This window comes from Carassius gibelio, chromosome B5 (genome assembly GCF_023724105.1).
Source record: "Carassius gibelio isolate Cgi1373 ecotype wild population from Czech Republic chromosome B5, carGib1.2-hapl.c, whole genome shotgun sequence".
Lineage (NCBI taxonomy): Eukaryota > Metazoa > Chordata > Actinopteri > Cypriniformes > Cyprinidae > Carassius > Carassius gibelio.
The window spans coordinates 31,068,224-31,085,548 of NC_068400.1; the positions used below are offsets into that span (position 1 = coordinate 31,068,224).

The 17,325-nt window shown below is 39.8% G+C and overlaps 1 protein-coding gene across 1 annotated transcript in view; it reads left to right on the plus strand.

Annotated features, from left to right (window-relative positions):
- The window catches only part of LOC127957071 (neuronal tyrosine-phosphorylated phosphoinositide-3-kinase adapter 1), a 33,318-nt gene extending 16,842 nt beyond the window's left edge, over positions 1 to 16,476 (plus strand). Inside the window, exons 3-7 of the mRNA XM_052555431.1 lie at positions 3,907 to 4,301; positions 6,585 to 8,315; positions 8,407 to 8,631; positions 9,905 to 10,008; positions 13,260 to 16,476. Of these exons, the coding sequence (XP_052411391.1) occupies positions 3,907 to 4,301; positions 6,585 to 8,315; positions 8,407 to 8,631; positions 9,905 to 10,008; positions 13,260 to 13,649 (2,845 nt within the window). The 3' untranslated portion in view covers positions 13,650 to 16,476. The remainder of the gene's footprint in view (positions 1 to 3,906; positions 4,302 to 6,584; positions 8,316 to 8,406; positions 8,632 to 9,904; positions 10,009 to 13,259) is intronic.
- The last annotated feature ends 849 nt before the right edge of the window (positions 16,477 to 17,325 follow it).

Below are 17,325 nucleotides of genomic sequence, written 5' to 3' on the forward strand. Positions count from 1 at the left end.
GTATATTACAATATTCTGCAATGCTTTGTTTGCATCTTCAGTTCAGTTGTGATCGTTTGAAAGCTTTTTTTCTTCCGCAGTTCTTCTCAGCTGGACAGGATTGATTGCAACCTTTATGCCTCTTTGCATTACACACTCTCCCTCTCTCCATCTCAGTGTTTCTGGATGAAGAGGAGAATGCATTTAGATGATTGTCTCTGACACCTGTGTAAATGGACATCAAAGCGCTTTTTATCCACACTGTGTTCTACATTCATGACACACGCAGAACCCTGAATACATCCTGAGCTCATTCGGACAAGCTGCTTTTAGCCGCCTTTGTATAAACTACTCACACATGCAGACATACATGTGTTATCACATCAAACTTGCTTTTATACATGCACAATATCTTTAAGCAGTTATCTCGGCTCTTTTCACCTCTTTCATTCCCCTTCACAGACGTAAAGAGATACACAAGAGGTCACCCACGCATGCTTGCTCTCTGTCTGGAGGATCTGTCCACTTCCTCTCTCGTCCTCCCACTCAATCCCTCCATCCTCCGCCTCTGTGCTGCTGAATGCAGATGATTCTCTTTCATTTATCCAGCTCTCCCTGTTTCCCATCTCTCTTTTCTTATATCTTGTTGTCAATCTTAAGTGGCAACAAATGAATGAATGAATTAAGTGAGTAACTTAATTCATTTGAGTAAACTGATTCTGCACATTAATGTGATGTACACATGTAATGAGTAACTCTAGACTCAGATAAAGCCATGTAAGTGCCACATGTTGTGCAGCCTCAAGCAAAACAGCAGAAATAGAGCAGACGTGAATTGCTTCAGTTCCCTGTTCCTTTTAGCTTTTATTCTGCCATGTGAAGCATCGTGTCAAATGAAACGAAACAACCTGAAATCCTCAGAGCAAACCTCGCAGTCTGCTCCCTCTCATTTTGTTTTCAGTCACAGATATTCTTTCAAACTTTTTTTTTTTTTGTGGCACAAATGGGGTAACACACCATAGCATGTTTGCTGCATTCATTAGCATAAAATTTATTGGTTTAGTATACACTACCATTCAAAAGTTCTGGGTAAGCAGGTTATCAAATAATATGAAATTAACAAATTAATACGATTGATAGATAGATTTGTTTATTTCAAGGATAAATTACAATTACAATGTTACAAGACTATATATATATATATATATATATATATATATATATATATATATATTCATATTTATTAAATTTGAACAGTTATTTTAAATAGTAATAACATCTTACAATATTACTGTATTTACTGTAACTTTTATTAAATAAAGATAAGAGACTTCTTTAAAAAAGCTTTTAAAAATCTTAGCGACCCCGAACCGAACCTGTGAACAGTAGAGCACTGTCATCGGGTGAAGGACTGACACATATGTAGTTAACACAATGATCTGGTGTAGAAAACTCAATAAGCATCACACAATTAGATTATTTCAGTCCAGTAGTTTATTCAGAATATGTTACTATGGTGTGTGCATGTCCTTGGATGGATTTTTTGATGAGATGTTCAGACTCATCAGATCTTTTTTGTCCAGATTATACCTGGACGACGGCTGTACTGTGAGCTCATACGCTGTGTGCCCTGCCTGTGCATCATATCCTGTGGTACTGTTCTTTTCCAAACTCTATAACTCAGCATCTTCTCTGCCTTCTGCCTGACAACAGAGGCACACACACGTTAACACTCACACACACTGCAGTGTATTGATGAGTTTCATCCATCTGGACCTCATGCACATGCACAACCTTCACAAAGGTCAGAGGAGGGGCACACAGTGGTCTCTAGACAATGTTTACACATCTTAAAAGTTGACAGGAAGACGTTCATGAATTTCTAATATGACAGTTATGCTCAGAGGAAGAAAAAAAATCTTAATTGAGATCTCATTAATAGCAATTATTGTTTCTCCTTGACACCAATGGAATGGATGGAGACTTTTGGTTAAGTATCTTGCTTCCCAGCAATGTGTTTATTTTTTATTTATTTTTTTCCAAAATGAACTCGAGCATTTCTAAACTGGACATTTGCTCTTTGAAGTATTTGTGTTTTAATGCTATCCACATTATTTTATATTGCTCTCTAATGTTACTATACTGGATTATATTGTCTAATTTCTGTCTATTTTTATTCCTTCCATGAGATATGATAAGAACACCTAGGAAACACTTGATATTTTCCATCACTGAGAACTCCATTAAGTCACATGAGCTATAAAAAAAGAGCAATATATTTGCAATATCAGTATCCTTCTAGTGGTTCTGTTAAAAACATCTCTATCTCTAAATAGCTCTAAATATTTTCCTAGCTCACCCTATCATCAAAAAACAGCATCAGTGATTCATTTACCTTTAATTGTGTGTGTGTGTGTGTTTGTACTGATGGCAGCCCACTATTTACCACCCACAATATGCTGCTTAGCCACACCTGAATTAGCTTGTGTGTGTGTGTGTGTGTGTGTGTGTGTACACGCATGCCAGTGTGTGTTCAGAGTTTGTGTGTTTAGAGAAAAAAATCCGCAAACAATAAACAAATGACAGGCTAGTTGCCTTGGAAACGGGGAGTGCATGCTAGTTGATTCAGGAGAAAGATGCAGAGAGAGGGATGAAGGGAGAAACACGGCCTGTGGACAATGTCTTTTTTGTGTGGGGGTAGAAAGAAAGCCAGAGAGCAAAAGATCAGCTGATTAAACAATGTTTGCAAATTATTAAAGGAATAGGACAACCAATTTTGCATCAACCATCCCAAAAATTCCAGACATAAAGTCATGATAAAACGGAAGTAGCCACTGATATTTCTTCCGTATTTTGATGTGTATCTCAGTGTAACAGATTATCAAAATAAATAAAATGTGGGGTTGGTACTTGATTCTATCCACTGTTTTTTGATTGTAGTTTGTGATGTAGACAGAACACTCAAGAAAACAAGGAGGATAAACGTGAGCTTGCATGGGTGGGTTTAAGAGGACTAAATGATTGAAGAAGTCCTGCATACATCACCAGAGAGAGGTCTGTTATATCTTCAGACGGTCCAGTTATTACATTTTTATTGAACATTAGAAGGTAAATTAAAAAAAAAGAAAAAATGTAAACACATATTGTACATGGGAGGATATGGATGTACATGGATGTTCACAATAATATCTTTAACATGCATTTGGAAAATAAATACATTTTAATTTCATGCCAACTTTAAGAGATATGAAGATGAAAAAGAAACAATGAAAGCATAAGAAAGAAGGGGAGCTGAGAACAACAGAGGAGAAGAGAAGGATGGGAGGGTGAAGAGGCTGTTGGGTCTCTCGCAGGCTGGCATGAACCGCTTCCTCTCTCATCATTCATCCTGATCTTGTGTGTGTGTGTGTGGTCTGGTTTTGCTTAGATTGTGAGAACCAAATGTCTCCACAAGGACAGTTAAACCTGAAATTGCCTACATTGTGGGAATCACAAAAACACAGCTTAATAAACATATTAAATACAAATTTTTTTTTTAAATGTCTTGGTTTGGTTTAGGGTTAAAAGCAATAAATGTGGATAGAAAGTCCCAGTCATAACTGAGGTATGTGTTTGTTTTATGAGTGTAGGTATTGGTCTGTGTGACTGTGCAGTGGTAGGAGGGAGTTTAAACTCCGGAAATGAGCAAAGGATAGTGTACAACGGGGGCTGTAGAGACAAAAATGAAATTGACTGTGAGCTATTAATAGAGCCTTTATCGGTAGAAACGAGGAGAGAGAAAAGAGGAGAAAGTGGGAGGCCTACAGCACAAAGTAAAAACAAATTTATTATTCTAATCTGATAAAGAATCTCTCTACAGAGGAATACTTCCTTTTTCCTCAATTTCTGATTCCATCTCTCATTCTCTGATCTTCCCATCTCTCATAGCTCGAATTATAAAGATGCCTCTTCCGCGACCGTTGGGAAGGTTCGGGATCTGGCATCATTTCGGCGCCATTTCCGAATGGGATTCATGACGATGCCAGCATCCCAGGACCTTTCGCCTCACTCTTGTGCGGCTGCCATGGCCCCGCGCTCTCAATCCTGCCATGCTGTGGGCACCGGTGAAGGAGAGGAGATGGAGAATGGATATTATCCAGACTCAGACCCCCAAAACCAGTCAAATCCCTCCCGTTGTCCTCCAACCAAGCCTAAACGCAATCCCAATACTCGTCTCAGCACCACACCCCAGGAGCATCTTTCCCGGGGGGTTCACGCACCACCTGACACTCCGCCACCTCCGCCTCCCAATCACCCATCTAAACACTCAGAGAAGCGGAATGGTAAGTGAGCAGTCTTTGTGACATGCACAGTTCTAGTCTCATCAAAATCATTTGTATAATCATTGTACAATTATTCTTGACTTGGGATAACTCTCTCACAGAGTCATTTCCCACAACCTGCTGTATCTCTAATGCTTCGAGTATAGATAAGCAGCCATCTGACTCACATGTAACATGACTAATCACAGTTAACTTGTTTCTAAGTTCAGTTGTGGGTACATCTAAAAAAAAAAAAACGTTACCACTAATAGAACATGAAACACGATAAAAGTTAGGCAAAGTTTTAACAGTGTGATGTTTACTTGATAATAAATGTGTCAAACTAAATGATTTATTGCCATAAATCTTGAACTCAAACTCCAATCTCTTGTTCTGAAGCATACGTGCTTATGATTCATGACTATGACTCATGACTATTTAGGCATCCATTGTTTTTTGACAGTATATTTGTTAGTATTGTGTATGTTTTTTTTACTGAATTATCATGTAACTGATTTAAATAAAATAATTATTCTGTGTGTAGTATTCTGTGTGTAGTGTAATTTCGACCTTTATACTGAAGGATGATTACAATTCCTAATGTGATTTTGCAGCTTTGGTAATTATATTATTCATAATATGAAATGTATGAAACCAGCTTCTTTTGTGCTCATGTATTGTTTTGATACATTGTAAAAAAAAAAAAAAAAAAAAAGTCACATGTAATGGTATTTGTGTTGTTTACTCTAGTAGCAAAGAGCAACTAAGACCTCACTTCTTTTTGGCATAGTGAGAAAGCTCAGTTATTTGTCATTTAATAATTTCTTTGGACTAAACAATTAAATGGTTAAAGAAATGAATGGTGCAAACATTAACATCTAAGTATCATAAATATACAGTATTTATAAAAAAAACTGATGGAGAATGAATTGTTAAAATACCATTACGAAAAATTGTTAATATTGATTTTGACAAAATTTTCATTACAATACATTAAAATGTATTTTTCTTAATATCTAAAACTTATAGAAATAACAACCAGATTAGTGTTATGTGTGCTGAGTCATTTGAAAGCTGTTTGCTTAAAATCTATTTTAGACAACAACAAATAATGTAGGGTGGGTCTTGATTTTATCCATATATAAATTTTTGAAAAGTGGGATGGAAGAGGTTATAAAAAGTAAGAAACAAGATGCCCAAATGCTTAATTTTTAAGTTTAATTAGAATCATAAAAGTGGGAACATGTATTAAAGGTTTAGTACACCCAAAAATGAAAATTAGTCCATGTTTTACTTACCCTCAAGGCATCCTAGGTGTAAATGACTTTCTTCTTTCAGATGAATCCAGTCGGAGTTATATTAAAAATTGTCCTGGCTCTTTCAAACTTTATATTGGCATGGGTGAGTGTCTTTGTTCAACAGTCTAAAAGTAGTCAAATAAAGTGCACACATCCATATTAATATGTGCATCACATGGCTCCTGGCGGTGAATAAATCAATTCATTTTTGTAAGACAAATATCAATTTTTAAACCGATATAAACACCTTTTTCTCACTTGTGATAACTGTTGTATTCGGAAGCCGTTCCGACAGAAGATGCGACAGATTAGTGACGAATACAGAAGCACGACAGAGAGCAAACAATTAAGAAGCACGAAACAAGGCTTTGTAAAAAAAAAAAAAAAAAAAGTCAGAGCATTTCAATATAAGCCAAGAGACTGATTTTCCTTTGGTAAAGTAAGGACACTTTACTTCCTTTGCTCCCATAAACAAACAGAGAAACTAACACGTACATGCACTGTGCCTTCGTCCTACTGTAAGTCATCCGCCGGAAAAGCAGTCTCTTGTGAATGTGTGTATTACAGGTAGCGGAAGTTACACAAAACTGTTTATATCATTTAAAATATGGAATTTAAATATTTTTTCAATGCATCGATGGCCAGGAGGCCTTTATTCACCCCCCAGAGCCATGTGATGCTCGTTTGGACCAATGCGCTTTATTTCAATGTTTTTGGACTGTTGAATAAAAACTCCCACTCACCCATGCCATTATAAAGCTTGGAAGAGCCAGGACAATTTTAAATTTAACTCTGATTGGATTCGTCTGAAAGAAGAAAGTCATATATACCTAGGAATCCTTGAGGGTGAGTAAAATATGGACACATTTTTGGGTGAACTAACTCTTTAATAATGTAAAAGTAAAAAACAGTATAAAATACCTGACCTGTGGTTTCTTTAAAACTTCCTCTCTTTGCCTTTGTGTCATTCTTTTTCACCTCTTGTCTGCTTTTCTTTATTAAACAGCAATGAAGAAGTCTGATTCAGGTGAAATGGCAGGACGGAAGGTACCTCCCTTGAAGCCCAAACGGAGTCCAAGCACACAGCTCTCCTTTGACCCCCCACCACCTCGAGTCCCACCACCGACCACACCTCTTCCCTTCCAGAGCTCTGAACCCTCTCCACGGGGTGAAGGGGGAGATGATGAGCCAGTTTACATTGAAATGGTTGGCCAGGTCTTTACCCGAGAGACTCACAGTGCCCCTACTCCTCACCCGCTAACGCCCTCCGCCACCACGCCTGATTCTGACTCAGACCAAGGAGAGGCCATATACGAAGAGATGAAGTACCCCTTACCGGACGATGCAGCTCGAGAAGCCCATCGCCGCTTTCCACTCAAACATGAGCGTATCAAGTCCTCTAAAGCGTACCACTCCTCCATCATCTCATCCTCCTCATCCCCTGCCTCTTCTTCACTCCCACGCCCCTCGTCCTCCTCTCCAGCCTGTACCTCATCCAAGCCTAAAGCAGCTGTCTCCATCTCTCACTCCTCTCCTCTGCCTTCATCCTGCTCTTCTGCATCCTCCACTCCCGTACCCCAAGTCCTCTCCTCCTCACCACACCCTCCCCGTGCTCCTACACCCTTCCTGCTGCCAGGGTCCAAGTCTGAACATGAGCCTAGCTCCAGTAAGATCCCAGCACCTTTCCCCAACTTGCTCCAGCACAAACCTCCGCTCCTGGCATTTCCCCAGCCGGCTGCTGCCTCCAGTGGGGTGGGGGCTCAACACAAGAGCAGCTCGGCCAAAATCAGTGTGCAGTCAGCTTCCAGTCTGCCAACATCTACTAGCACCTCCTCCAGCATGAGCTCCACCAGCACTTCCAAAGAGTCCTCTGGCATTGAGAAGGAACGAGAGAAGGAGAGGAGGGAAGGACAGCTGGGGCCGGCGCCAGGACTCAGAGCCCGCAGTCATTCCACTCCTCTTCCTCCATCTTCAAAGTCCTCCTCTCCATATTCCCACCACCATCATCACCATCACCCTCACCACAGGCCTTCCCACTATCACCATTACCGCAAGCCTGAGAAAGAGATGTCGTCATCAAGCAAGGGCTCCGGACAGTCCTCTACCCAGATGCAAACACAGCCCAAAGAGGGAAAGTCTGTCAGCTTCATGCTCAAGTCTGAGAAATCTGAGAGAGAAAGGGACAGAGAGAGGGACCGTGACCGTGACCGTGACCGTGACCGTGACCGTGAGCGAGAGAGAGACCTGAGCACACCATCTTCCAATCATTCTGATACCCCTTCTTCAAGCACATACACACACACTTCTCAAACTGGCACGAGCACCACTCCTACCCCAAGTCAACCATCATCGTCCAAAGCAGCTACGCCACCTTCCACCTCTTCTTCATCCGCTCAGCGCCCTCCATCTCGCTCTCACATGCATCGGTCGCACACCCCGCACTTTTCTCATGGCCTTCCTGCTTACAAACCTCCCCCCTCCGACAGCCCCCTGCTCTGGACCTATCCCTCGGTTGGCTTCCGCCGCCCACCCGCCTACGATAGCCTACGCGGGGGCTCACAGTTGCCATCCTTGCACACGGACCCCATTAAAACTGGATCTGCAGCCCATGTGTTGCAGGCCAAGGCCGGGTTCATTCCCTGGGAGAGCGCAGCTGCCTTAGGGCTCACCGAAGAACAGGCTTACTGGCCCATGCACCGAAAATTATCATTCAGTCATGGGAGCCGAGACACTGAGAGTGAGTAATGATTGATAGATGATTATGGAGGAAATTTTCTTTCTGTGGTTCTATCATACATGTTTGTGTTTTTCTCTGTAATGCTTTGTAGAGGAGGATGGAGGTGCATGGAATGGCAGTGCAGATGCTCTACTGAGGAGAGAGAGGGATGACCTAGGAGCCATGTGGAGTAGTGGACACTCTGGAATACCTGTGCGGTCAACAGGGAGACACAGCGAGAGCTTGGCTGGGGCAGATGGACCACCAGGGTTGAGAGGACTGATACGAGCGGGACTACCCTTACCCTGCCAAACCTTCCCAGCATGCCGCAATGGAGGTGAGAAGACCCGGTTAAAATGGCATTAGCACAGACTTTCTGGTATGACCTCAGTAGTTAAAACTCTGGATATAGATCAAGTGTGTTTCAGTTAGAGATAAAACATTTTATTTGAACAGTTTATGAGCTGTAAATTGATGCTGCTGGGATTAGTCTGCATTAATTTGTTTGTAAAGCATCACATTTTATAACAGAATGATCAGATATCTATCATGTCTTTGAAAACATGGGGAAACACTGAATTTAAACCTACTAAAACCATGATGAAAAAATCACAAAGACCATTTAACACATTAAGCAACACACAGTATTAGCTCGAAAATAGTCACAATTAGGAACCATGCATTTCTGGACATTTTAGCACCATATAATTGTATGCCATGATATATTCAGGAATTAATTCTCTCAACTTTTTTTCTGCCACTTTAACTGCTGTATTGCCGTGCACATCATGCATTTTATTCACATAACACCCGCAGTCCAACTTAACTAAGCATTATATGCATTACGTTGTGCAATGCACATTTAAATAAAGTATGTTAAATAATGTAATTTTTTGCAATGCAAACACACCTGCTTTTAATGCAAATGAGGCTCATTATAGAATGCAACGCATTCACAGTTGTCAGCGCTATTTGCCTGGCGCAATTAGTGTTGCACTATTAGTGGAAAAATAGGGTGGAAAGCAGGCTGAATTTCATGAATATCTGTAGAAAAAGTTTGTGTACTGCTTCTATTCATTTATGGCAGTAATAATCCAACAAATAATGATCAAATGAAGGTGAAAAGTGTTATAAATCAAGATGGAACTTTTAGCTTAGCCCTTTTTATGAATTTTAAAGACTGATTTAGGTCGTTGGATTGCAGTAGTGGCACGATGCCGTGCAGTCCCTGCATACAGGTCAAACATTGTAGTGTAGCCTACTGCATCCCATCCTCCACAACCTAAGAAACTGCACCATGCAAACTTCACCAGCACTAATTTTATTTTATTTATTTATTTATTTATTTTGCTCTATTACCCTATTTTCGTAACTCCTTTAAATGAACAATGTTTTCAGCAGGCACAATTCTTTTTTGTGATATCTTTCACAGTTCAGATTGCTGTCAAATACATTTTAACAGTATTACTTATGCTTTCTGTTCTCCAACGTAGGAACTTCATATTTCAGATATTTCAATCATTATTTTAGGTTTGACTAAAAATTTGATGTCCTCCTGAGATTTATTTTTCAAAACAATAACTTGGCTGGGTGTCTGTGATCTTTCATAGAGTTGGGTCGCCTTGGCAGGTCTTCCTCCACATCAGGAGTGAGACAAGTGGGTGGAGACGTTCAAAGGCAGAGCAGCCTGCCGGCCAGAGAAGCACTCCACCAGGTAACACATGCCAGCACCACTAAAGCCATCACTAAATTCACATAAACACACACTCAGAGAGTTATTATACAGCTGCAATGTTATTGCTTACTCAGCAATGTTTAAACACACATTCATCCAGGTAAAACCGTGATCACATTAAGAATTGAGCTTAAGAATTTACTTTTTGATCTGCTGCCCTTTTTTGTGGAACACCAAAGGCATTTTGAAGAATGTTTAACCTGTTTTTGTTCAAACAATAGTTTTCATCAAGTGGTTTATCCAAACTATAAAAATTTTTTAAGACAGGTTCCATTTTGTCCATCAGGAATTGGTTTGTTGTCATTTGCTAATTGCTGTGAGTGTAAGTCTAATGTGTGTGAAAGGTTGCTAGAGGGGATAAGTTATTGTTCCACACTTGCGCGGGTGCAGACATCATCAGAAAAAAAGGTGTCATTATGAGGGAAGGAGATGTAAATTTTCATGATTCAAGATTAAGAGGGCACAAGTGTTCCTGTTACCAAATAATAATAATACATTTCATTTATATATCGCTTTTCTGCTCTTTAACCACTTTACAATTGTGACGGGGAGTCTCCTCGTCCTTCACCAGTGTGCAGCACCCGCGGTGCTTTTGACAGTATAGAGTCCCATCACTATACTGGGGTGCTAGGACCCACACAGACCACAGGGTGAGCACCCCCCTGCTGACCTCACTAGCACCTCTTCCAGCAGCAACATAGTTTTTCCAGGAGGTCTCCCATCTATTTACTGAGCAGGCTCAACACTGCTTAGCTTCAGTGGGCAACCAGTCTTGGGCTACAGGATGATAGGGCTGCTGATGCATGGATTTAACACATACAATCTCCATTTAACACATTTTATGTTTCAACAGTGTAACATTTGAATCAGTGTAAATATTTACCATATTTAACTTCATTTCACAGAATTCTACAGCGGTGCATGCTGCTGCAATGACCTTTAATTCACCTCATACACCACCCTGATACTGAGAAAACCTCAGACAAGTGTGCATTTGAATTTTGTGCTTTTCAGTTCAATGTTTGCAGGAAAAGTTTGGAAATCGCACAGGTTTGTTCAGCCTCAGTCGGTTGTAGATACTGCAGTAATGAATTAAATTCACTTCAACTGGTTAACATTCATACGTGTAATTGACACCAAGCTTGACAGTTACGGCAGGTGATCTGTAACTAATTTCGTTCCATTTTGTGCCCCTGTGACTGCTGTTCCAGACAGTCATTAGGTAAATCGCGGAGCCCATTGAGTCACCAGCATCCACACCCAAACATGTCTGTAACTGCATTGCACTCCGCTGCAGGGTCAATGAGTGCAGAGGAAAAGGGGGATGAATACAGAGCGGGAGGGAGGCACAGAAATGCAGCAGAGGGAAAGACAGATTGTGAGCAAGAGAGAGAGAGAGAAAATGCAGAACAGAATAGAAAAGAGAGGGGACAGATGCAGCACATGGGTGGAGAAAACTGTTTTTTGTCAGACTGTGGTAGGCAGACAGACAGTCTACGTGAATGATCAAACTCAACCTAGTGGCGCTGCCGGAGTCTCTCTGTGTCGGCCAGTGACAGGCTTTGATTCTTCCGTCTGACTGTCTCTGTCAGTGGTTTGTCAGACAGCCATTTTGGGAGTTTAGTATGTTGAATGTGAGAAAAGTAAAAAAGGAGAATCCGGAGAGATTTGCATTAAACATGCGAAGCAGCTCATGTTTTTCTTTCGTGTTAACAGAAAGGGATGTTCCACTTCCTATAGCTCTAGTGGCGTTTAAATAATCTTTAATTTTCAATCTTGTTGGATGTTAGCTTCCGTACAGAAGCCTCTGTTCTTTTCCCCTGGTGTGCTGTTGTCTCTTGGCAAAAGTTCACATGCTGACGCAGTATGTGTGTGTGTGTGTGTGTGTGTGTATAGCACAGAGATTGACTCTGTGAGCTGATATGACCTTCCCTCTCAGAGCAGGGGGATGGGATGGATGCTGTGAGTTGGCGCTATCTGGTGGTGTTCTTTGATATAGCAAAGAGCACACACCCAGAACGCCCCCCCCCCCCCCCCAAAAAAAAACAACACATTCTAAGTGGAAAATTTAATTTACAAATTGACTGGCACCTTCGTTAGAGGCTTAAGTTGATTTGTAAGAACTAAAGTCTGACATGATTGATTGCTGATATAATTGCCCAGACCAGTGGTTTTTAACCATTTTTAACCAATCTTAAAATGAATCACTGTAATATTTTGCTGTAGGAACTCCACATATGTGTAATACTCCTAGCTAAATATTATTTAGTGAATTAGAATTTTCAGTAATTACATTTAATAAAAAAAAAAACTTAAAAAAAAAACTATAATTGGCCTGCTTTCAATTCGTCCATCTTTGACAGGTGTGGCAAAAGTTAATTTTGGGAAGGAATTAATTAAAAGTGGCTGTTCTGAACTTTTTTGGACTCTCCTTATTGATTTAATTTTCTTTTTATGTTGGATTGAATGCCAGCAGTATTTGCCCAACCAAGTTCTGCTGGCATTGTTTTTTTGAATCCCGGAACCTTGGTAAAAATTGCCAAAAACATGCATCATGCCGTGGAACAAAAAACTAACTTTCAGTGTGGTATTTGATGATGGTGAAAAATTAAAAAGAGACGAATTGTGATAAAGAAAAAAAACATAAAAATAAAACATTTATAAAATAGTATAAAATAAAAATAAATATTGTAAATGGTGAAATCTATGTAAGTGAAGTGTAATATTAAAATATTAAATGTTAATATTAAATAGTAAATCATTTTAATATCAAATGTTGCTTAGGCAACTAACTGAAATTAATAAGTTTCAGTAAAAACAGAAAATGACTAAAACTTAAAAGCAAAATAAATCTAAATAGATATATAAAAACAATAATAAAATTATAAATACCATAAATTACAAAATTGTATTTTATATTTGTAAAAAAAATTTGTATTAAATTCAAAACTGAAATATAGGAATAAAAACTAATAAAAAGTATTAATAAATACTGTAATAGTATATATAAATAATTCTAGAATAGTATTAATCACTTTCAATGCATCTCTCTCTTTTTGCAACCAGATGGTGTAATTACTTCATCTAGCAGCAGAGGCTAACTAGACCTTGCTAACCAGCCAAACCTTGATGCCTTTATGCCAAACAATCACATGACTAACTATGTATTTCATCTGCTCTCAACTATGCAAAGTAATTTTTACACTTTCTCTCTCTGTCTCTGTGTGTAGTTTCATGCTCTCTCGCAGATTCAGGCACAGACTCAGGCTCCCTGCAGTCCGTCTCTGAGCCGGCAGCAGCAGTACCAGCACCAGCAGCAGGTCCAGCTCCAGTTCCAGCAGCTGGCTCAGCTCGCCGCACAGGCCCAGGCTACCCTCAGCACGGGCACAGCCGGCACCTCCACAGCCCAGGCGCAGCGGGACGGCAAGCTCCTGGAGGTGATTGAGAGAAAGCGCTGCCTGTGTAAGGAGATTAAAGCTCATCGCCGGCCAGATAAGAGCTTATGTAAGCAGGACAGTATGCCTATTTTACCCAGCTGGAGGAAAACGCCAGAGCCCCGCAAGACTGGAACGCCACCCTGCCAGAGGCCACAGGCTGTGGTGTGGGACTCGGCCATCTGACCCAGGCAGAGAGAGCAAACAGAGGGTGGGGAGTAAGAAAGACATGACTGAGAGAGACATACAGAGTACAGATCTTTTCTTCTTTTTTTTCTCTTTTGCGTGTGAAAAGACAAAATAGGAAATTTTGGGGGTAATGGAGAAGTGGCCTTTGAGTGAAGAGATTCAAATAAGACTGAAAAGACAAAGCGGGAGCATTTTTTTTGCAAAGAGAATAGCATGATTTAGAATAAATCTCTCTATAGAAGCAGGAGAAATGTGTTCCACATGGTGTTTATGTGCCAATATAGTTGCAGCAGATAAAACACATACGTACACACACACAAACTGGAGAGACACCTGTGTCTGAACTCTGTCTGACCTGCTGCAAATACAACCTGTGCTGCTGAGTTTACAACCTTTTTGAAACACACTGGAAACTTTTGGAGCACTGTAACTTTTGTACTCTGAATATAAACCATTAGTAAGGAGAATAGACGTGCTTTTTCCTCCAAGGAATGAAGAAATTATCAAAGCTTGATATGTAAAGAATGAAGAGGGGCTGAAAGATCACAGCGGAGCTTTTCTTCATATCATAAACTGTCTGTGACTTTGGGCTTTTGTGTTTTTACTGACCAGATTTACACAGTTATGCTGCTGTTTCCTGGGCACCCACTAGACTGATGTTTTTTTTACATTCCAGAAGAGTGTCAAAATGTGTGTGTGAGTGTGTGTGTGTGTGTGTGTGTGGTGTTATGGTGAACACTGTCAGATGTATCTTTACATTGGAGATGTGCGATGTTAGAAGCTGAACAGTCATGAGAGGAAATCCAGACAAATAGACAACAAAATGGTTAGGATACAGGGAAACAAGTCAATAAAACAAAATTTGATATGTATACACAAAAAAGTCTTACACATTCAAACACAGGAAACGGTGATGAAGGGCTGTGTGGTACTGTCGTAGTTTGTAGAGGAAATTCATCTGAAGTCTAATTACTGCCTATTGATTGAGTGCCAATCTGGTGAGTGTGGGGACACGTGTGTCTGCGTATTTGGGGAGTAGAAGAAAAGCTGTTAAGCAGAAGTTACGTGACTTTCGTAGCAATATTTGTTAAAAGAGGAGACTGACCATTAGCCCAGTCCAATACAAAATCATGATGGTGAAAAAAGACAGATCCGCACTTCATTATTTCATAACTCTGTAACATTAACTTGATGAAAATATTACAATCACAGAATGAGCTTCATTACAAAATATGACATAGACCGAGGACCGATGCACGGGCTGCGTCAACATGAGGTGCCATTGTGTTCATCTAAAAACTGTCGGACCACTATATTTACTCATCTGTTTACATTTAATCTGTATCTGAGCATATCCGAAGCTAACGTCTAACTGTATTTTTGGCAGCATAGTCTCATGTGTCAATCAATTTGGGTTGCAGTGTCGTTTAATAAGATAATAACATATATAAAAGCTCTAATCATTCTACAGTCAGATTGAGCAGTCCAGTTACCCTGTCCCTTAAAGAAAACTTCACCTCTTCACACTGTCCAATTCTCATGCACACATGCATATACAGAAACGCACACACTCACAGCTCCCTGCTGGGAAAAATGAACATGCAGCGGTCAGACCGATGCTGGAACTTTTTTCCGCAAAAAAGAAAACGAACCACATGACATTGAGATTAAACGAGAAGAAAAAACACTTGTTAAAAACTGTAAAATAAACATGTACAACTGTATTGATTATGTAGCAATTATTTCCACTTTCATACTTGTAATCAATAAATATATTGTAGCATATAATGTACAAAAGTACAAGGTGTTTAATTGTTTTATAAAGAAATTTAGTAGTGTTATCTGTGGCTACCTGTCTACACTGTACTGAATGGACCGCTGATAGGCGAGCCCTCTCTACTAAAGGCACAGTCTTAGACACACACACACACACACACACACCAACCAACCAATGTTTTTTTCTAGCTAGTGTCACGCAAGTCCCTTTAAGCAACTTAAGTCTGATCACATTCATATCTTCACCAACACACTCCACCCGGCTCGCTGGAATATCAGTTGGATATTTTTTGAACTACTTCTGCTGCTATATTGAATTTTTACTATTGCTTACATATCCCTCACTGCTGTTGTTTTATTTCTCTTCTACATTTTTTATAGTTTCTTTTTTGTTTTGTTTTTGAGATCATGCGATGGAGTTTTAAGGAGTGGAATCTTTTTCTAACTTGGCAAATGAATGTTTTTCAGTTGTTGTTGTGGTTGTATTTAAAAGTTGTTGTTGTTTTTCCGAACAGTTAGCACCACCAACCTGTACAGTTCTCACCCAGGCAACACTGCTGTAAATGTGATGGCAACATTGCAGTGATGTTGCCAAGGGTTTGACATGTTGTCACCATGACACCAGGGTTTCACTGCACCACTCGGGTGGCCATTTGAAATACAGTCTTTATCAAACAGTACGGAGGACCACAGAAGAGGAGGGCTGGTGCAATGCATGCTGGGATTTCTTGATGAATTCCCTTAATCATTCAGTTTAAGGTTGGACTGTGTCCCAGTCTATATAAATTGTGCCCAGTTTGTACTTCAGATATACTAAATAATCATCTAGTGGAAATTTATTAAGATGAAAAGGGTAACTTACTGTAAGTATTATTGGGTAAACTAGTTTACAGAAACTGTCGGCTTTGCGTGTCTACATAAATGGTGGCCATATTATGAGTGCCATAATATATTGGTATGGTAAGATACGGTGTACCTTGGAAATCACTGTAGTGCTATATTTGCATTGATATCGTCATGAAATAAATTTTATATGATGAACCTAAAATACATGTGTGAATAACAGTATGTGTGTGTGTGTGTGTATGCGAGAAAGAGAGAGAGAGAGGGAGTGAAAGAAACTGTTGCAATGTACATGGATTTAATGTCTTCTTGTCCTGCAGACCTCCTTAACATACAATCAGTGGAATATCTGCTTGTACAGTTTAATGTGGAAATGTTTTATTCATTCCCTTTCTCTTCTTTGAGGAATAGTTCACAGAAAAATGAAAAATTGCTGGAAATCTACTCAGCCTCAGGCTATCCAAAATGTAGATTAGTTTGTTGCTTCATCGGAACAGATTTAGGAAATGTTGCATTAAATCACTTGCTCACCAATGGGTCCGCTGCAGTGAATGGGTGCCATCAGAATGAGAGTCCAAATACCTGATAAAACCATCATAATAATTCACAAGTAATCCATGTGACATCAGTCAGTCAATGTGTTGCAATGTGAAAACCTGTTTGTACAAAAAATCCATCAAGATCTTTTTTTAACTTTAAAGAGGTCCTCTATCCATTATGTTGCTTTCTCCAGTAAAAAATAAAAAGTTAAAATCCCTTACGGATGGATTTGTTTCTAACAAATTATGCACCTTTTTACATTACAAGATGTCGTCGGCAGTATGGACTCTCATTCTGATGGCACCCATTCACTGCAAAGGATTCATTGGTGAGCAAGTGATGTAATCCTAAATTCCCAAATCTGTTTCAATTAAGACATCATTTGCATATTGGATGGCCTGAGAGTTTTCAGCAAATGTTCATTTTTGGGTGTACTTTTTTGCTTTCATGCTGACCTTCCAGACTTGTTGTTTCAGTATCCATTTTCACTGTGGGCAGTTGTTTCTTACTCATG